Source organism: Pseudonaja textilis, chromosome 3 (genome assembly GCF_049901715.1).
Source record: "Pseudonaja textilis isolate UNSWEBS1 chromosome 3, rPseTex1.2, whole genome shotgun sequence".
Classification (NCBI taxonomy): domain Eukaryota; kingdom Metazoa; phylum Chordata; class Lepidosauria; order Squamata; family Elapidae; genus Pseudonaja; species Pseudonaja textilis.
This window is the reverse complement of record NC_141992.1, coordinates 103,897,762-103,918,986: the sequence shown is the minus strand read 5'-3', so window position 1 is coordinate 103,918,986 and position 21,225 is coordinate 103,897,762. Positions and strand designations below refer to the sequence as shown.

Here is a 21,225-nt window from a genome sequence, read left to right as displayed (position 1 = left end):
TATCAGACAGACATTTCATCTAATATATTAAAGAGAGTGTTTGGTGTAGGGGTTAAGGCATCAGGTTAGAAACTGGGAGTCCGTGAATTCTTAGACTAAATGCAACTGGGTAACCTAGTACCTGGTACTTTCATCTCCTGCAGAAGAAGGAGGTGATGCCAAACCATTTTTGAAAAAAAAAATCTTGCGAAGAAAAATGCAGGGCCTTGCTCAGGCAGTCTCCATGGAGTAGACATGATTGAATGGAAGGAAAAAAATGTAAAAGAGAGAGGAGGGGAAATATTTTTATAAAAGTAGATTTAGGCTACATGGAAAAAAATTTTTGGTCTGGTGTACCTTGTAGGGCTGACAAGTACTACTATCAGTTTGTCTAATCCATCATCAGACCCTCAGCTACCTACAATTCTGGACTGGACTGCAAACCTCTGAGAGTCTAGGAGCCCTGAACTCTTGTTTGCCCTGAAATAACTGGATCCTAATGTTGGATAAAATATCTGATAAAAAACCATCTTTTGTGAATCCAAAGTCTGAAGTAGAACTTCAAATACAGCTTTCTCATCCCTTGCAATTATCTGAAGCACCAAGATGAAACCAATTCCCTTTTTGTGCACCTCAGAATTATTCGCTTCCTGCTGTCAAGGTGCAGTGGAAAGCCAGCAATTAAAAATAATGTTACTGAAGAAATAGAAATCTTAGATAGGTTGGAGTGGGGAGGATGGATAATATATGACTGAGGGAGTGTCCCTCCAGCTCTCAAGACATCAGTAAGTAATCTGTGTGGTCCTTGAAGCCAAAACATAGCATTTTCCTTATCTAGAATTTAATTCACAGCTACTAAAATATCTAGTAATAATTTTAAATCTTGTTTCCTGATTGAAAAATTGGATGCTGCTTTTCAGAGTACCAGTCCTGGAAGCTTTAAAGAGATTGTTTTAATAACGTGTTCATTTTAGTGCTCACTGATTCCAGGACTATGACTTTATACAAATGGATGTTTAAAGTATTTATTTAAATAGCCACCTATCTTAGACAGTAATCCTACATGACTCATCCCAAAATCAATAAATCAATTAAAGCATTTCAAACTCTCCTCACCATGGTGCCATGATATCCCATCTTAATGACAATATGAAAATTTTATTAATGGCACAGAATCTTTTGATAATCAGCCAGGGTAGCATGTAAAGTGGCATATAATCTCTCCCAGATTATTCTGAAAACAGTGCTAGCAATTCAATTTATTGAGTGGCTGCACACTCATATAGTGGGTGAGATCTCATCCAGTCTCCAATCATCGCATCAAAGTCCTAAATATTCTAGCAGTACCTTGCCCTTTTATGATCTTTATATTTTATTTTAGTCTGTGAACCCTTGTATGTCCCCTTGCAGCTTTTTCTTCTTTTGCTCTCTCCTCTTAAATAAAATGGCAAAATAAATTATTCCGCAGTAACGGAATATATTGTCCCAGATAAGTTAATAGTTAAAAGAATGAGATACCAGAGGTCAGTGGAATATTCAGCTAACCCAATAACAAACCATGAGTAAACCCTATATAGGCAGACTTGTCCTATGAACAATATAGGGTCCCCCTGTAATAGTTCTGCTAAATTGTGCTGTGATAAGTTAGCTAATTGTACTTTTTCTGATCACGCTTTCTAGTTTTGTTTTTGGAAGAGTTTCTATTGATACTGTGTTAGCTCCTTTGTGTATCACTATCAACATTTTGTTTTTTCTCTTACAGATTTAGCAGCCAGCATCCAACTGTCAATGATGACCTCCCAAATTGCATTATTTCAGGGAAAATTGTCATGAAATCAAACATCACAGAGTTTACTGATACTGCTGCCATCTTTGAAGATGGTTCCAAGGAAGAGGATATCGATTGTGTTATTTTTGCTACAGGATACAGTTTCTCATTTCCTTTCCTTGGGAACGTTATGAGAGTTGTTGAAAATAATATCTCCTTATATAAGTTTGTCTTCTCACCTCAACTGGAGAAACCCACACTAGCAATCATTGGTCTTGTGCAGCCACTGGGGGCCATCATGCCCATTGCAGAACTACAAGCTCGCTGGGCTACACGTGTCTTTAAGGGTAAGGTCTTTCAGTTTGTCTGGATCGAGGTTCTTCAAACTTGGCAAGTTTAAGACTTGTGGACTTCAACTTCCAGCATTCCTGAGCTAACATGACTGGAGGAGGAATTCTGGGAGTTGAAGTCCACAAGCCTTAAAACTGTCAAGTTTGAAGACCCCTGGTCTGGATTATCAATGTACTAATCTTGGGCACTGGGTTCACTATATTTATCATGGTTAACTGAAGTGTACTGAAATAATCCAATTGCTTGAGTTTACACAACATGCCAAATGAATGCCAGCTGAATTATCATAACAGTCTGAACAACACATCAATTGAAACCAGCTATACTTTCAGAATGAAAATTACAAACCAAGCTAGAAATGATATTTTGATGGTACTGGGCATTTATTTTCTGGCATTAAACTATTTATCTAATGAGAGCTGCCATTGGAGAAACTTCCTTATATGGACTATCTTCAGAAATCTTCCTATTTGATCAGCCAATCTTAATTACGAATAGAATATCATAGAGGAAAAGATGATTCCATCCATTCTGCATAGGATGTTTTAATTTAGCTGAATAAAAGTGTTTTCAGAAATTCTTTGTTTTCATTTCCCTGTCTTTAGAAACCTTCCTTCCTTTAGATCCATGAAAGTATTGTCTCTTAATTTTTGACCCACTTTTTTAGGACTTGCTGAGCTGCCATCAACAAATGAGATGATATCTGATATTACTGTTAAGAAATTTTCCATGGCAAAAAGGTATGTGTTTCAACTGTTGAAATGTGTATCAGTCTTCTAATACTTACTTTAAGCATAATAATTGGTAAACATGTTGATTGGATAGGTGATCTTCTGTCCTATAACATATTTGCAGACTTTTCTAAGCAGGTGACACTGTCAGGCTTCCCGACACTAAAGCCTCTTAAGAGACATCCATAAGAGGCAGAAACTAAATCTTTACTATATTTCAGAACAGTCAGTTGATATTCACTGAGCCATTGAGGCTCTGTGACAGATTTTTTCCTAGATGAAATCCAGCATTTTTCCCCATGTCCATTCTTTTCATAATGGAGCTCTGAGAACTCAGATGTTTATGCACTAAGGCCCAAAGTACGAGAATCAAACAGGGTGAACTTTAAGTCCTAGTACATGAGGGCAGTACAATATTGTTTCCATTACCAGAACTTGATGGGATGAAGCCCATGATTGGAATGTATTGTTGGGATATAAATTGTTTAAAAGAAACAGACCTAACAAAGGAGGAGGTAGAGTTACATTACATGTAAGAAATCACTGACTGCACCTCTACAGAAATGCACAAAAAACGAAGATGAAAGCCTTTTTTCAATGCATTTGGGTTAATATAAGATAACCTTTATTGTCACTTTTTCCTGTCAACACATTGGCACACATTAAAAATGAAACTGTTGCTTGCTCTCAAAACAGTACATACACACACACACACACACAGAGTATATATATATTAATCATGGTCAATTTTGAATACATAGTGAAAAAACAAATCTTGAGCGTTAACAAGGTCGATACTACCATGTTTCCCTAAAAATAAGACCCGGTCTTATTTTCTTTTTGGTTTGAAAATAAACACTTGGGCTTATTTTTGTGGAGGTCTTGATTTTTTTCCATAGTCCCCATTAATATTTTTATTGAGCTCTATAACAACAACAATTCTTTATTTGCGGTCACAGACCAAAACAACAAAAGAAGAACATGGGAAAATTAATCACGAAAAATTGGTCACCAAAACTTGACTAAGGGGAATTACAGCATTCTCCTCTGATGGTTACAGCTCTTAAAAAAATTTGGAAACCTGAGAAGTGATGTATGAGGAGCCATCCCCTAGACAACATAGACCCTTCTAGACGCAATGTTAGTAATTTGTTCTTAATTACTAACATTGCGTCTAGAAGGGTCTATTTCAAGGAGAGACAGTAACTTAGATCTGCCTGCGTTATACATAGGGCAATTTGTGGACATGCTCCACAGTTTCAACCTCAGCTCTGTCACAGGAGCATAGCCGCTTTATTGAGTTATAGAGGTGGTATTCAGCTAGTTTGGACCGTTCGGGTGAACTGGTAGCAAAAATTCCTAGGACCGGCAAACACCACCTCTGGCTTGCTCTGGCCCCACCTGCCTGGTCACCTCGTCGCCGCTCGGCCCCGCCCGCTTGCTGCCTGCCCTGCCTGCCTACCCGCTCGCCTCCCCCCCGCTCGCCCCGCCTGCCTGCTCAACCCACCCCACCCAGTCACTCCTCATCTTGCTTGAGTTATTGTGCAAGCCCTGGTCGAGTCGACTCCTGGCATGTCCTACCTGTTTCTGCTGCCACAAGCCCCAGTTGAGTGCTGACTCCCAGTCCCGCCTAGGCCGCTGCGCCCACCCACCCCCATCTCCGGGCTTGATTGGCTTGCCTTTGCTGCCAGTGTCACGTCTTCATCACGTGCGGTGCTCGCAGTGTGGCTAGCTAGCTGCCCCGCCCCACTGTACTCAGCCTCGTGCTGCTTCCGATGCTTCCCAGCACTTCCTGCCCCTTCCCACTGTTCCCGGCATTTCCAGGAACTTCCCATGTTTCCCAGATCTTCCCGCTTGCCTCTGAATGCTGTCTGAGAAGCCACATGGCTCTGCTGGCTGAAAGAACGGGGAGGGCGTTTTTCCCTCTGGCCGGGAAGCCACATGACTATGCTGGCTAGGAGGATACTTGCCTCATGCAACATTGCCCACCTCCCTTGCCAGTGTGTGTCAGAAGAAAGGGAAGCAAAAAGTTCAGCCAAGTCTTCTCCTCTTTCTCAGGCATACATACAGAGAATATCTTCTGCGAGGAGAGGGCGCGGAGTGAGTCCCTCCGGTGCCATGAGATGTGCGCACGCTCCGTGTGTATGCCCGAGAAGGAGGAAAAGTATTGGCTGAACGTTTCTGCCTCCCTTCGCAGGCAGCAGGACCTTTAAGGTACTTCGATGCAGGAGGGAGAGAGGGACCATAAAGGAACAGGCAGGCCGCAGGAGCTGCCTTCCGAGCATCTCCACTGGGAAGGGAGGCAGAAAAGTTCAGCAAGTCTTTTCTTCCTTCTTGAGCATACACACAGAGCGTGCACACATCTCATGGCGCCAGGATCTTCTGTGAGGAGACGGCACATGGACGAGTCCCTCTTGCACCATGAAATGGGTGCACGCTCTGTGTGTATGCCCGAGAAGGAGGAGAAGACTTGCCGAACTTTTCTGCCTCCCTTCGCAGTACGAAGACAGCTGCCGCAGTCTGTCTCTTTAAGGTACTTCGATGAGCTGGTGCGGTTCTTTACTTGGGTAGCCCAATGACGCCACAGTGCCTGCAGTAGCAACAAGCAATGTTGCAACAATGAAGTACAGTAAGATTTGACGGTGCAGAAATTGGTCCGTACGAAAATAGTGCATCTCTGAGGGGCTTCTGATCAAAAAAACCAAACCAACACCACCCAAAACAAAACCCATTCGGCAGGCAGACTCGGCAAGCAATCGCAATCTTCGGATTGGCTTTTATTTTGTCAGCCCAAGCAGGGGGCGGGGAGGTACGTAGGGAATTACCCTGTCTCTGCAGCATCGGTCATGTGACTGAGTGGACGTGGCCAACTCGACATCACTCACAGCAAGGTGCCACCCCACCATGCCATGAGTGACATTGAGTTGGCTACGCCCACCAAGTCACATGACCACTAGCCACGCCCACAGAACCGGTGGTAGTAAATTTTAAATCCTACCACTGATTATAAAGTATTATAAAATATAAAATACAAAGGAAATAGAAAAGCGGTGGGCAGGAGAGGGGAAAGAAAAGTTAGAAAAGATAAGAAAAAGAACCATTGACCTCTGACTCTCTCTCTGTTACAGTAAAATAAGGCATTAACATCAAATCACAGCTTTTTGCTTTTTCATAACAATATGAGCAAGCCATTTCTATAAAAATCTATCAGTCTAATTAATAAAACCCAAAGTCAGAGTTTCATTCTTCTCCACATCAAGCACAAAGTTCAGAAGCAGTCTCCATGTGGAAACAAAAGTACTTATATTCTTTTCTTTAATCAAAGTGGTCAGTTTTGCCATTTCAGCCAACTCCATCAACTTCTGCTACCATTCATCCATAGAAGGAATCGAAGCGTCCTTCCATCTTTGTGCATACAATAGCCTTGCTGCTGTCAACATATATAATAACAAAGTTCCAATTTTTTCTCTCCTTCTTTTTCCATTAAACACAAAAGGAAAATTTCTGGTTTCATTTTCATCTGCGTTTTCACATTTTTTTGTATTAAAATATGAATCATATGTGTATACATCTTAGATAACGTACCTGTGTTAAATACCAACAATACGTCATCTTATAAATTTGTTCTTTTAGATTAAAGAACAATTTAATGTGAATTTTAAACTCTTCACATATTTTCCCATTGTTCAAGTATCACATTGTATCCAAAGTTCCTTGCTCAGTGAATCATACAATATTCATTTTCCAAATTTAAGTTCAATAACATTTTATTGATTTTAGTAATAATATATTCATCGTTGCCACATAATGAAATTTCCAATTCATTTTTAACAAAGTCAAATCCATTTTTTATCCAGTTTAAACCTTTCTCTGAGGCTAGGCATCTTCTAGGTATCTTCATCCTTGCAGTCCCTGTCCTCTGGAACATCTGCACTAAGAAACACTTGGCCCCACTCCCATGTTTAAAAGAGCCTTGAAAATCTGTTTTCTCCAGACCTTGGGTTTTCTATGCTATACTCTTCTTCATTGGTTGTTCTTTCTTTTGCTGTTTGAGTTTTATAAATTGTATGTTGTTATTGTTTTTACTATAAGCCATCCAGGCATTATAGAGTTGGACTGCTTTGTTAATCATTTCTCCTGCTTGTCTTTTTTAGATATGTGAAAAGTCAACGCCACACCATCCAAGTGGACTTCATAGACTATATGGATGAACTGGCTTCTCTGATTGGGGTCAAGCCCAGCATATGGTCCCGGTTTATCACAGATCCTAAGCTGGCCCAGGAGCTTTTCTTTGGGGCATGTACTCCGTATCAGTATCGCTTGCAAGGACCAGGAAAATGGGAGGGAGCCAGGAAAGCTATCCTGATGCAGCATGAACGGATCTTGAAACCCTTGCAAACCAGGCTAGTTACTGAATCAGACAACAATGCCTTAGTGCCCCTTTGGTTTAAGTTAGTTGGCCTTCTTCTCCTGTTTGCTGCAATTTGGGCTTATTTTTAAGTCCACAGAAGTCCTATTCTCCTAATGCCAATCCCAACCTACATAGATTTTGGCATTACAATTTCATCTTTGTGCCTTTAATAATTTACCAATTAAGTCTGCACATATAAACAGACTTTATTTCTCTAAAAGTAGCAACGTTTTACTATATTATGTGTAAGTTTCACCCACAAATGATTGTTAATGTTTCTTGTTAGGGGACATGTTGAGGTAATTCCCCGTTAGGAGAATGAGTGTGACCAGGGAAATGTAGTGAGTGTAGTGAAGAATAACACACAACTAGCACACAGATACACTATATAGTAAAATGTAGGTTTTTACTTCCAATAAACATTTAAGCAAAGTCCAAACAAGCAGTCCAAGTCTTTCCTAGTTAAAACAGTCAGTTTTTAGTCCAGGAATAATCCAAATAACAAAGTCCAGTATCAAAAACAGTTCAGTAACAGACTTACATCAAATCCAAGATGAACTATGATCAGTAAACAATCAATAGTCAATAGGAACCAGAGCAACAGAACAGGAACTGAACAACCCAGGTTTCTGGCTCCATCTTATGGCCATTTGAGGAACCATATCCAATTACAGTTTTAGCATTCTCTTAAAGCAGGGGTCAGGGAACTTTTTTACCTCTTACCCCCCAAAAAATTTATAAACGCAGACGTTACCCCCTTGATTTGAAAGTAAGGAAATCATACATCCAATAACATTTTGAATTCAAATACTGTATTTAAAATTACTTTGAAAGTGCACCAACGCCTACCTTCCCTGTCCTATTGTTTCCTTTTATTTTCTTATATGTATCCATTTCATGTATTCATAATTATGTTTATACTTATACCTATTATCTTGTAAGCAATTGACAAATCAAATAAATAAATAAATTTGTTGTGGCTATTGCCAATTTCTATTCAAAACAAAGGCAGTAGAGACTGTCTTCAAATTGGCAATAGGCACAACAAACTTCCATGTCAAAACACTTCAGCTCAGCAATTCAGAAAGTTTCATAAAAATATTGACAGTAAAAAAAAAAAAGCGATTTAGGCCACAGAAGTCAACTTTTATGTTCTGTCAGGAATGCAAAGGAATGCAAGTGACTGCCTCCAGCCTGTGCTTGAACCCAGCCAGTAAAGGGGATCCCACCGCTTCTCTGGCTAATTGATCGTTCAGGGGAGGAAACTTAGCATTAGGAATCGTCTCCTAACATGCAGCTCGAGGGGCTTCTGTAATGCGAATCTCTTTGGATGGCAGAGCAGGCTTCTTCTGTACTGCACTCTCTGTGGCTGCACCTGCTGACCTCGCGCCACCTTCCAACTTTTATAGACGCGTCTGCAGAGAGAGCGCGGAAAATTGGCAATCCGAGTAAGGCAAACGACTCCAGGTGGCTCCAGAGATGGGTGGGGAGCGGGAAGAAAACAACCTTTTATCTCAGCCGCCTTAATTGCGCAAATGGCCATCGCCTCGGACACTTGAGCTGCTGCCAGCCAAACCGACCTTTTCCCGTTTGGCACAAAAAGCTGCCAGGGAGGGAAGAGGGAGGGAGGGAACCTGCTCGCTCGGCCTCTCAGCGCCCCCGACTTGTTTTCGCAGGCTCCAGAGACACGAACCGCGACAGCGCCAGAAGCCCTCCCCTGTCCTCCCCGTCTCCCCCGCGCCCTCCCGGTTTCAGTCCAGCTCGCGAGTTTTGGCTGGCTGAAGCAAACGCGACCTCTGGCGTGCAGCGGCAGGAGCTGCGAGCTCGCGGCAGGCAGCGCTGGGGCTACGTCAGTCGGGGCGCGCGGTTTAGACTTCGGCTCTTTAAAAACGGCGTGTAAACTGAGATGCTCCCATAAGAGAGCCGAGCGCGGCAGCAGTCGTTTGGGTTAACGGCAGCGGGCGGCCTTCCAGCGCCCTCGCCCACAGCTGCGCTGGCACGTGCGCACTCCGCCACCCCTCGCCTTCAAGTTAGGCTTGTCCCGGAAAGCTTCAGACCGACCGCCTTCGCCCCCTGCCCCCACCCTTCCCTCTCCGGCACGCGCTCCGTCTGGTTAGAGTAGTCAGTAGCCAGATGACCCCCCAGTACCCGCTCTCTCTACAGCGCTTGCGCCATACACGTAAACGCTGGAGCAGTCCACTGAGAGCGCGGGGGGGGGGGAGCAGAGCAGAGAAGGAGGATGCGGTGACACTGACACACACTGACACTGGCCGTCCGTGCTATAATGGACCGTAATAACTGCTGCTATGCCGATAGTTCCGCCATTGGCCAGCGCAACCTCCTCATTACCCCCAGATTTTCACTTTTACCCCATTTGGGGTAATTTACCCCTGTTCCCCGACCACTGTCTTAAAGAGACTGTCTTAAAATGTCTATCCTGGTTTATATATTTTCCAACCCAACTAACTGTTAGGTGACTTACATTCCTAAGAGGACAGTTTTGTGTTATTCATTTTATTGAGTGTACTTTTATTGGTCAATGATAATAAAGCTCCGTCTGTTTCATATATTTCTGCTATCCTTCTATTCATGTAAGTCAGTTTTGCTAGATGAGAATGCATTTTCTTAAATGTAAAGCAAAGTAATCTGCCTAAGTATAACCTGTATTACTTGGAACTTGCCTAGAAATGTCACTTTCCCTGCAATAAAATATTTGTAAACAGATATTTTAATATTTCATCATTCAACCATTGATAGAAAAGATCCCAAACTAAATAAAATTGTTTATCTTCTTGCTCTCTAATTTCAAAAGTCAATCTACTCATCTCAGCACATTCCAAAATTTTCTTTACAACTTCTTCTTGCAATGGAATTTTCTCATTTTTCCAATTTTTTGCAAATACAATCCTAGCAGCAGTCAATACATTTACAATCAAATATTTCAACTCTTTACTATAAGTATCTGGTAGTATTCCCAATAGAAAAAACTCCGGTTTCAAGTCTATATGCTTCTTTGTCATTTTTTCCAGCCACATGTGGATTTTAGTCCAATATTTTCTAGCATCCTCACAAGTCCACCACATGTGATAGTATGAACCAGGTTTCTGATGACATTTCCAGCATTTTTCGGATTTGTTCTTGAACATTCTTGCTATCCTTGTCGGGGGAAAATGCCACCTGTAAAACATCTTATACAAGTTTTCTTTATAGGCTGTAGACATTGTCATTTTATAATTTTGCGACCATAATTTCTGCCATTTCTCTAAATCAATCCCATATCCAAAATTCCTCCCCCACGCAATCATAGTTTCTTTAACTTGTTCTTCCTCAAGTTTAATTTGCAATAAATAACCATACAATTTTTTAATCACCTTTTCATCAGTACCCATCAAAATCTTATCCAAGTCAGTTTGCTTATCATAAAATCCCTCTGCTTTGGAATCCTCATAGTACTTTGAATGTATTTGCAAATATGAAAACCAATTCATCTGTATACCTTGTTCTTCCAATTTTTGCATCGATTTAAGTTCACCCTTTTCATCTAATAATTCCCCATAGTTAACTGTTTGTTCCTTTTTATAAATTATAGGATAAGAAAACGCTTCTATCGTCGATAACCAAACTGGAATTTTCAAATAACACTGTTTTTTTATCTTCTCCCAATTCAACCACAGAGACTCCCGTATATAATGTCTTCTAAAATACCCCTGTGTTTTAGTTCCCTTGTACCATAAAAAAGCATGCCAGCCCAACAACAAATCATGACCTTCTAATGTCAACAATCTGGTTTTCCTTAATGTTATCCATTCTTTAACCCACGTCAAGTTTGCAGCTTGGTAGTACAACTCCCAATTAGGCAGACCAAACCCTCCTCTAAATCTAGCATCCTGTAAAAGCTTTAACTTTATTCTTGCTTTCTTGCCTTGCCATATATACTTCAAAACAATTTTATTTAAATCCTCAAAATATTCTTTTCCAAGCCTAATTGGTATTGTTTGAAACAAAAATAAGACTCTGGGTAAAATGTTCATCTTGATTGTTGAAATCCTTCCTATTAATGACAATTGTAAGTTCTCCCATTTTTTCAAATCTTGAGCTATCTGTTGTTTAAGTTTAATATAATTATTCTCCTTCAATGTACTACATCTTGATGTCAAATATATCCCCAGATACTTAACCTTGTTTGTAACTTGAATTTTTAACAGTTCTGCCAACTCTTCCCTTTGTTTCAGCAACATATTCTTTGACAAAATCTTTGTTTTATCTCTATTTATTTTCAAACCAGCCACCTCCCCATAGACCTCTATCTTTTCCAACAGTTTCGAGGCTGTTTCTATAGGGTCTTCCGAGATAAAGACTAGGTCATCTGCAAAGGCTTGTAGTTTAAATTCTTCCTTTTTAATTTTCATTCCTTTTATAGTTTTATCTTCTCTGATATTTCTATTCAACACAGGAATAATAATGACTTTATTTTCCCTTTCCCTTTATTGGTTTTTGATACTATATCTATATAATAGTTTTCTTTGTTTCTTTCTTTTTCATATTTGGGATAGAATTGGTATGATTATAAGATTTGTTTTAGAATAAAATATTTAAAATATAGTTATCTCATAAAGGCATGACCGAATAAAAGTTTAGTCAAATTTTTTTTTTTCTTTAATAGCGATACTAGGATTTATAAATTTGTATTGATAAGAGTATTATATAAAGTAACTGTAATTGTGACTATGAGGTGAATGCACAAAACCGATGGACCAACCGACTTACTGTGTGTACAAAAATATGGGGGAGCTGATACTTTTATGTTTTGTTGTTGTGTTTTTTATGTTAAAAAAATAATAAAAATTTATAAAAAAAAAAAATATTTGTAAACAGAGAAATGTTGTAACTATATCTGAATGGAGCAAAGACATGAAAAAAAGACTGGGTAATTTTTAATGTAATGTACCTGTTTCCTTTGTTGCCCTAGATTCTCTGATAGATTTCACACATATTCTAAGTCAGAGGTCTCCAAACTTGGCAACTTTAAGACTTGTGGACTTGAACTCCCAGAATTCCTCAGCCAGCTTTGCTGGCTGAAGAATTCTGGAAGTTGAAGTCCAGAAATCTTAAAAGTTGCCAAGTTTGGGGACCCCAGTTCTTTTTTTTTAAATATAGTTTATTAATTTTACAATTAAAACCAACCGACAATACATACACAAATAAACTGAAGAAAGGAAAGGGGGAAAGGAAAGCAAAAAAAGAAAAATTTAGAGAAGAGAGAGAAAGGGAAATAGAGAGAAAAAGAACAAGAAGAGAAAGAAGAAAAAAAGGAAAAGAAGAAAGTTAAAAGCATTCTTAATTTTTACAGTTTGCAAGGTCTTTTTTCCATAACCTTAATTTGTGTCATGTTCACACACCTGTTCTTTGCTTATATCGCTGCCTCATTGTTGTAGGTTAATATTTTTCTCTTATGCCTTATAAAATATAATTTATCTTTGGTCAATCCAATTATACCAACATTCCCAGCTAACATAATATAGTGAAGTATCTTTGTTTTTTAGTGCCAGAGTCAGTTTGTCCATTTCTGCACATTTTGAAATTTTTTCAATAATCGTTTCATCTGATGGAATTTGATGTTGTATCCAGTATTGAGCAAAAGCTAATCTGGCTGCTGTTAGGATGTGTATTGTTATGTATTTGGCTTTTTTGGAAATTGGTTTATCAAAAATCCCTAGCAGGAAGGACTCTGGTTTGTATTCGATCTGCTCTTTGGTAATTTCTTCCAACCAAGTTTTGATTTTCTTCCAGTACTTTTGGGTTTCTGTACAAGTTCACCACATATGGAAAAATGTTCCTTCTTTTTTCCTGCACTTCCAGCAATGCGGACTCGTATTAGGGTGCATCTTCGCTAATCTCGAAGGGGGAAAGTGCCATCTATAAAACATTTTGTAAAGGTTTTCCTTATATGCTGCTGATTTGGTGATCTTATTATTTCTGCCCCAGACTTTCTCCCATTCCGCTAAGGTGATGCTGCGCCCTACGTTCTTACTCCAAGCAATCATATTTCCTTTTATGATTTCTTCTTCCAATTCTGTTTCTAATAAGTAATTATAGAATTTTGTTATGTTTTTTTTATCTGGTCCTAATAAAACTTTATCAAATTGTTGAGGTTTATTATTAATTCCAAATTCTTTCTTGTCTTGTTTGTATCTACTTTGGATCTGGAGGTAGACCCATTGATCAATTTTTTGTCCTTGCTCCTGGAGTTCCTGCCTCGGTTTCAAATTTCCTTGTGGGTTCAATAGAGCTTTGTATTTAATCATTTTGGTAATCTCCAAATTGTTTGGGTGAATCATTGCCTCCATAGTTGAAATCCATATTGGTACTTTTGTATAATGTTTTTTCTGTATTTTCTTCCAAATTGTTAATAGTGCGTCTCTGATTAAGTGTCTATGAAAATATTTTTGACTGGTTTTCCCTACATCCCATAAAAAGGCATGCCACCCGCTTTGTAAATCATGGCCTTCTAGGAATAATATTCTTTTGTTGGATAAGTTCACCCAATCCTTCAGCCAAACCAATGAGGTAGCCATATGGTATAACTCCCAGTTTGGGAATGCTAACCCTCCCCTGCTCTTCATATCCTGCATTGCTTTAACGTTTATTCTGGGTTTTTTACCTTGCCAAATGAATTTTAGGGTTATTCTATTGAGTTCTTCAAAGAACTTTTTGTACAATTTAATTGGGATCGTTTGGAATAGGTACAAGAATTTGGGGAGAATGTTCATTTTAATGGTGGTGATCTGACCTAGTAGTGAAATTTGAAGTTTGCCCCATGATTCTAAATCTTTCTTTACCTGATGTATCAATTTATCATAATTGTTTTCTTTAAGTGTCTTACAGTGTGGTGTTAGCCAAATTCCTAAATATTTCACTTTCTTTGTCACTTGTATATGCATTGTTTCTTCTAGTTCTATTTTCTGTTTTTCTGTTAGATTTTTAGTCATTAATTTGGTTTTTTTTCTATTTATTTTAAGCCCTGCTACTGCTCCAAATTTCTCCAATTCACTCATCAGATTTAGACCCCTGTCTATTGGTTCTTCGATAAAGAAAATCATATCATCCGCAAATGCTTGCAATTTATATTCCTCTTTCTTAACCGTTAATCCCTTTATATCTGAATTCCGCCTGATTCGCATTAATAATGTCTCCAATGCTAATATGAAGAGCAAGGGAGAGAGTGGGCAGCCCTGTCTCACTTCTTTTTCTATCTTTATTGGGCGAGTACATTCCCCATTTATTATTATATTAGCTTGTTGTGTGTCATATATAGTTGTTATGATATTTTCAAATTTGGTGCCCAGATTCAAATTATAAATTTTTTGAATTAAGAATTGCCAATTTAGATTATCGAAAGCCTTCTCTGCGTCTAAGAACATCAGTGCTACTTGTTTTTCAGGGTGGGCTTCATAAAATTCTAGTGCATCTAATACTATTCTTAAGTTGTTTTTTATTTGCCTAGTTGGGAGAAATCCATTTTGATCTTCGTGTATATACAAATTTAACATTCTCTTTAGTCTGTTTGCTATAATAGAGGTGAATATTTTATAATCAGTATTTGAGAGTGAAATCGGCCTGTAATTATTTATATATCTGGGGTCCGTATCCTCCTTCGGGATCAGCGAGATCAACGCCCCCCTCCACGAGTCCGGCATCCTGGCTGCCAATAAAACATCATTAAAAACTTCCACCATAAGTGGTCCAATTTGTTCTACTATTACCTTGTACAGCTCCCCTGGAATCCCATCAGGGCCTGGAGTTTTGTTATTTTTCTGGTTCTCTATTGCTGATTTCAATTCCGCTTCAGTGATATCTTTATTCAGTAATTCTACCATTTCTTCCTCAATTACCTTGTCCGTTACTTCGTCTAAGTAATTTCTTATTCTATCCTCACTAATGTCTTCTTTTTTATATAGATCTTCAAAGTATTTATGAGTGATTTCTTTTTTCCGTTCTGTTTCTTGATATATGTCTCCCTTACTATCAATTAATTGATATATCAATCTCTTTTCTTTCTTTTTTTTTAACTTGTAAGATAGCCATCTTCCTGGCTTGTTGGCATGTTCAAAATAGGTTTGTCTGGTCAAATTCAAATTTATGGTCATTTTCTCTTGTTCCATTAAATTCAATTTGTGTTTAACTAATCTTATCTGATTTTGCAATTTTAAATCTTTTGGGCTATTCTGTAGGAGGGTTTCTAGCTCCTTAATTCTTTGTTGTAATTCGTTTTGATGGGAATATTTTTCCTTGTTTCTCTTGGCATTATAAGAGATTGTTATACCTCTTATTACCGCCTTCATTGTGTCCCAAATATTTTGTTTCGTGGTTTCTCCATTATCGTTTTCTTTTATAAAAAAATTTAATTCCTCCTTTAATTTATTAATGTATTCTTTCTCTCTTATTAAGTGAGTATTTAGCATCCATCTTTTCTTTGGTTTTGCCCTGCACTTCCATATTATCTAAATTGGGTTATGATCTACCCATTTGTTAGGCAAAATTTCCACTTCTTTTGTCTCGTTTGCTATTTCCCCATTCATCCATGCCATGTCTATCCTTGTCCATATTTAGTGGGGATTTGAATAGAATGTAAATTATTTTTTTCAGGGTGTAATCTTCACCATATATCTGTCAAGTTTAGTTCTTTCATCATTTCCCTACAGATCTTAGGGAGCTCTCTCTTCCCCTTTTTATTCTTTCCGCCATCACTGTGGTCTTTTTGAAATTCAGCAATAGAGTTGAAGTCTCAAATAATGCAAATGTTTCTCTTTTGCAATTCAACCAATTTTCTATATAGATGTTTAAAAAACTCCTTTTGATCTCCATTTGGGACATAAATTACTACTAAGAGAATTGAGATGTTATTAATCCAAATCTGCAAACCCAGAGTCCTTCCTTCCGAATCCGACCATATTAGCTCTGACTTCAGATCTTCTTTCACATATACTGCAATTCCCTTCTTTTTCTCCTCATCTGCTGGTGTGGTAAATAACTTTCCTAATTTCGGGCATTCTAAATATTATTCATCCTTCTTTATATGCGTTTCTTGTAGGCATATTATATCAGCATTTTGTTGGATTAATTTGGTTAATATCCTTTTTCTTTTATTTGTCGAATTTAAGCCGTTTATGTTTATTGATAGTAGTTTTTTTCCTTCTCCCATCTATTCAGTTCTGTTTCGCTCTTTGACGTGTAACAATTCCTCTCTCTTCTTGCGCTTGTGTTTGTGTGGTTCCTTCTGTCTTTTGTTGTAAATGAGTATTCTCTTGGTTCCCTGCAGTTCCAGTACTATTTTTGTATTCACCAAGTTCTTCTTGAGAATTTGTTTCCAATTCCTCCCTACTACTTTGCTCCCGTGGGCCCACCATCCGTTCGTAAAAATCCTGAGCTTTTTCCATAGTGTCTATTTTGATTTTCCTCTCTTTCCACAACACTAGCATCCCTTCTGGAATAAGCCATTTGAATGTAATTCTTTTCTGGTTTAGGTAGGCTGCCAGAAACTTGTAATCACGCCTTTGTTCCCTTACTCTCCTCGGTATCTGTTTAAGGATCACAATTTCTTTATCTTTGTACGTTATTGTTTTATCTCTAGAGGTTCTATATATCATATCTCGGACACATCTTCTGGTGAATCATATGTGGACTTCCCTAGAGCATTTGTGGCGTCTTGCATAGTTTGTATTGACCCGGTAAACTTCATCGAACTCTTTTTGAATGTCATCTTTATCCATCTTCAATAGACCGCCCAGAATCTCTGCCATCAAATATTTCAGGTCTTCCTCTTTGGATTCTGCTACATTTTGAAATCTTAAGTAGGTTGTTGCCTTATCCATCTCTAGGAGGACCAATGAGTCCACCATTTCTTTGCTCGCGTTTTTAAAATCTTCATCCACTCTTTCTAATTCTCTTTCCGTTCTTTCCGTTCTTTTCTCTACCTCTTTTATTATAACTTCATTTTTCTCCAAGGCCTGCTGCAGTACTCCCACTTTGTCCTCTACTTTGAAGATGTCCGCCTTCATTTCTGCCTTTAGTTTCCCCATCTCTTCCTTCAGATCGTTAATATCTGCTCTTGTTTCACTGTGATTTTTAATCATTGTTTCTTGCAGTCTTGTCAGTGAGTCCTGTAAGGTTAGAAACATTGCTTGGATGTTAGCATTCAAAATGCTAGTTTGCTTCTCTATTGGTAGTGTTTCCTCTGTTGTTTTTTGTGCCATAGGTGAAGTTGTTGCCAAGTTGGTTGTTATTGTAGGGTTGACCTTTCTGCCGGATTTCAGTGCTGTGGTGGTTGTAGAAGTCATTTCCTTTATAATTTGTTTTTGTTGTTGTACAATGCTAAATATATTGTTCCAATTTGGCATTCAGTATTCTTAACTCTGTTACTAATATTAACCAAGATCTATCAATCTATTAAATAACTATATTCTCAACTAATTGGTAAGATGTATATGTATTTCTCTGATTAAACTTAAATATAAAGCAACCTTAACTACAAAATATATTACCTTCATAAATATAGTAACACCATAAATTATAATATTAATCTAAAAAGCTCTAAAGTTGTTAAATAACTTATACTTAATGTTCTTACTACTATATTCCCATTCAAAATATAACAGTCCCTATTGCTATTAACTTAACTAGATTAATTAATCCAATATTTTAACAATCTTATATTTCTTTACTGGATCTGCATATTTATCGAAAAAAAGACAGAAGAAAAGCAAGCATATTTCAAGATAACATAACACCAACTAATAGAAAGGAAAGGAGTCTATTTTAAGTAAATATATACACAAAGAAGAGAGTAAAAGGAAAGAAAAGGGGAGATTCTAGAAATAGGAGTTTTTAGTTTTCACTTTACAATTTGGGAGCTTTCACTTTGAGCACACCGGAAGTAGGGGATGAAAAATTGCTGAGTAACAGCTACCATTAAGCAAATTTCCCACGCATTCAGAGGCTTCCGATTTTACTTGTGTTTTAGTGTTCCTTAATTCGCTTGATCTGATTTCCTTCAAATAGAGAAAGGGAACTATCTCCTCCAATAGAACAATGTTCTCAAGTTTCCCGAAGCTTGTAGGATAAATTGTGTCAGTTCAGTCAGTTAAACCTGTTACTTTGTTGTAGCCACTTCAGCATTTTAAATACTGCCTATGGCGCCGCTCTGTCTTTTTCCTTCCCTCACTCAGCTTCGTTCTTCTTCTGGCTCCAGTTTGGTAACGTCTGTTCAAATGCAAATGGTAACTAAATCTCTCCAATCACTCCCTGGTGCTGATCTTCTGAATTCCTCTTTAAATCTTTGTTGTCTCCGTCTCTCTTCTGTCTGCCGAGCCCCTTCGCTTTCACTTGTAACATTCGCTTTTAGCCGCTTTCTCTTAGGGCTCCAGGCAGACGTTCATACAGTGTATGCCAGCCTAAAGTCAATCTGTACTATTCCAATTTTTCTCTCTGCCGCTAACTTTTATCACCGCTCTCTTTCCCAAAAAGCTTGCAAACTGTCACTCACTCTTTCCTTCACATCGGTGGCAGCCCGGACTTTGGAGCCTCCATTGACAGGGGGCTGTTCTTGAACGTTGGGCTCTGGAGGGCTTCCTCTTCGTTGCAGGGGGGTTGCCTTCCCCACACTACCGTCCGAGGTTCCCCCACACCAGCACGAGTCTCTCCAAGACTCGAGCACCCCGAAAGATCGCACCAAACTCAAGAAAAGGATAGCTGAAACCACGAGCGGATTTCTGCCCCTCTGTTCGTCCTTGCCTTGCCACTGGAACTCTGGGGACCCCAGTTCTAAGTGGTAGAAGTGGGAATGATGTTTCAGATGGGAGAAAAGCTACATTTCTGTACAATTTCCCCACCCCTCAGTGTTTGCCAAGCAGCGTAAATCATTCTCTGTGAATTTTCCAGTTATAATGAATCCAGTTTTGGGTTCTGTTTGCAGGAGGTGGTGGAAAGACATGTTTAGGAATATGGAGTGTTACAGTAGTACCTCAGTATTCAACTGCTTCAAAACTCATCATATTTGATACTCCATGCATTTTGACATGAAAATGTTGCCCTAGTACTTGGACTTTGTTTAGTTCTCAGTGCTAATAGGAAGAGGGGGACAGTTGTGGGGAACAGACAAGAGGGAGATGAAATTTTGTCTGCTTGCAAAGGGAATGGTTTGAAATCACTCCGATTCAAACTGTCCCCTTTGCAAGCACACAAAGCTTTGAGTCTCTGGACCGGGAAACAGAGAAAGAAACTGGGAACTAGAGCTGCAAGAAACACTAGGCTAAATTGAAAACTCGAATTTGAAACTTGAAATTTGAATTTGCCTGGAATCAGGCATATCAAATTAATTGAGACAAAGAGAACAACTGTTTAATGGGAATTTTAATATTGTTATTTTATTAAAAGTCTACTCATGAACCTGTTGGAAGAAATGTCCATCTGGGTTTAGTTCCAGTGGGAAGACAGACACTGGAAACATGGAGACTGCATGGAAAAATGGTTTAATTGTGAACTGACCACATTGAGGTCCTGGGCAAAAAAAAACCCACATTGTTGAGAGAGGGAGAGATTTATACCCTCGGTTGGGCGTTGAACTCGCTTCTTGTTCTTGTGGCAAGAAATGTATCCTGATTGGTTGTTAAAACTCCCATGGGGCCATGCAGGGGTAACTCTGTAGGTTGTCTTGAGTCCCAAGCTTGGTTGAAGTCTTGCTGGGTGAAGGGGCTTTGGGCAATTCCTATTATGGCTTAATGGCTTGGATCTGAGTGACCTGGAGCTAAACATCTTTTGTCTTGTAGATAGGATGGCTGTCTTTCTGGAGCTATTAAGAAAGGTGGGGGCTGCTCTCCAACAGCATGTTTCTCCTTTTCTCATCCAGAGAAGTATAACATTCTGCCTTTTAATATTTCCTAGAATATTTCATTCTTCTAGAAGGGTAAGTGCTAATTTTCTACAAACCTATGTGATATTCTTGAATGTTCAAGGTTCTACTGTAATTTCTTTTTGTAATATTGAATACTGAATTCCTACTTTGGGTTCTATTCCAGATTTTTTTCTTTATCAAAATCATCTATTAATGTATTTGAAACTATTCATTGTTAGGTGTTTTTCCAGTGAAACCGATCTGTCAGGGCAACGTGCTATGGGACAGAGCATACTGCTTTCGCCTCTCAGCCCTAATCCATAAGCCTCCACAGGCAGTCGTTTTCATGACAAATTGTTTTTGTGTTGAATCAATATTTTACTGACAAAAGAAATAAAGGCAGTCTAGTCCATTTCAAGTTATATTCAATATTATATATATTTCAAGTTATATCCAAGCATACCCTATCATTGTTAGGGTTAGGGTTCTCTATTTGTAGCAGATTAGCACCATCCTGTGGCCTCTTCCAGTTTTGCGTTTTGGATATTTAAAATGTAAGAGTTTTTTTCCTGCTGCTTTTGCTTTTCTTTCTTAATAAGCTTTCGTTTTTTTAATCTCTGACAAGACTGATCTATCCCCAAGGAGGAAAAGATAGGCTGAAAGATCTGGTGATCTGCCTGTACAATGTAAGAAAAAGGGGCTAATATTTAAGTATATTCGTTTTTATTTATCCCTTTTTAATCTCCAGAAAGGCAACACCACAGGTTGTGAGAGCCCTAGCTCTTTCAAACATCAGGGGGAAGTGGAAGACACGAGTAGAGGTATATAAAGCGGTGGCACTGGGATCCATCAAGCTGCTGGCTCAAAGCAGGAAGCAGTACTGGGATGTGAAGACACAGATGATTTACTTGGGGAGGGGCGGGTGGGGGGACAGCGGGCTTTACAGATCTCCAGATCTCCATTTTTGAAGCTCAGCAATTGCCTTTAGGAAGTTACCATGCCGATTTCCCTCTTGCGTTATATAGCTGGCTGGAAGTTGTCTATACCAGCCTTGCTCTGCTCTCCAAGAAAAGAAGTCTGTACATATTAAGAAAAA

The 21,225-nt window shown here is 38.8% G+C and overlaps 2 protein-coding genes across 7 annotated transcripts in view; both read left to right on the top strand.

Moving 5' to 3' along the window:
• The first annotated feature begins 428 nt into the window (after positions 1 to 428).
• On the top strand, positions 429 to 9,964 carry LOC113438150 (flavin-containing monooxygenase 5-like). Of its 4 annotated transcripts, none has more exons than XM_087932006.1 (4): positions 429 to 640; positions 1,742 to 2,094; positions 2,766 to 2,838; positions 6,984 to 7,927. In XM_087932006.1, exons 2-4 carry the CDS (start codon positions 1,809 to 1,811, stop codon positions 7,327 to 7,329), a joined length of 705 nt encoding a protein of 234 aa, XP_087788132.1. In that variant the 5' UTR covers positions 429 to 640; positions 1,742 to 1,808; the 3' UTR covers positions 7,330 to 7,927. The 4 variants fall into 4 exon arrangements, 3 of the variants coding, with proteins under 3 accessions (XP_087788132.1, XP_087788133.1, XP_087788131.1); XM_087932007.1 differs by lacking the exon at positions 429 to 640 and adding an exon at positions 1,614 to 1,633; XR_015743359.1 differs by lacking the exon at positions 429 to 640 and adding an exon at positions 9,739 to 9,964 and having other exon boundaries at positions 1,693 to 2,094; positions 6,984 to 7,533.
• Positions 9,965 to 19,932: 9,968 nt separating this feature from the next.
• Positions 19,933 to 21,225, top strand: part of NUF2 (NUF2 component of NDC80 kinetochore complex) — a 39,546-nt gene continuing 38,253 nt past the window's right edge. The window contains exon 1 of one of the 3 annotated variants that reach the window (XM_026703417.2): positions 19,933 to 20,201. Coding sequence is in view for 1 of the 3 variants with exons in the window: in XM_087932001.1 (XP_087788127.1) it covers positions 20,814 to 20,815 (2 nt within the window). In the remaining 2 variants the exon portion in view is untranslated. Of the gene's footprint in view, positions 20,202 to 20,663; positions 20,816 to 20,925; positions 20,951 to 21,225 lie in introns of those variants that run through there. The other 2 variants (XM_087932001.1, XM_026703416.2) reach the window with 2 other exon arrangements.

What these genes read in the sequence shown, in the direction of transcription:
- LOC113438150 (XM_087932006.1), top strand. Translation starts at nt 1,809, where the DNA reads ATGAAATCAAACATCACAGAGTTTACTGATACTGCTGCCATCTTTGAA. An exon ending in GGCTACACGTGTCTTTAAGG is followed by an intron (nt 2,095 to 2,765) that starts GTAAGGTCTTTC and finishes CCACTTTTTTAG; the next exon opens with GACTTGCTGAGCTGCCATCA. An exon ending in AAATTTTCCATGGCAAAAAG is followed by an intron (nt 2,839 to 6,983) that starts GTATGTGTTTCA and finishes TGTCTTTTTTAG; the next exon opens with ATATGTGAAAAGTCAACGCC.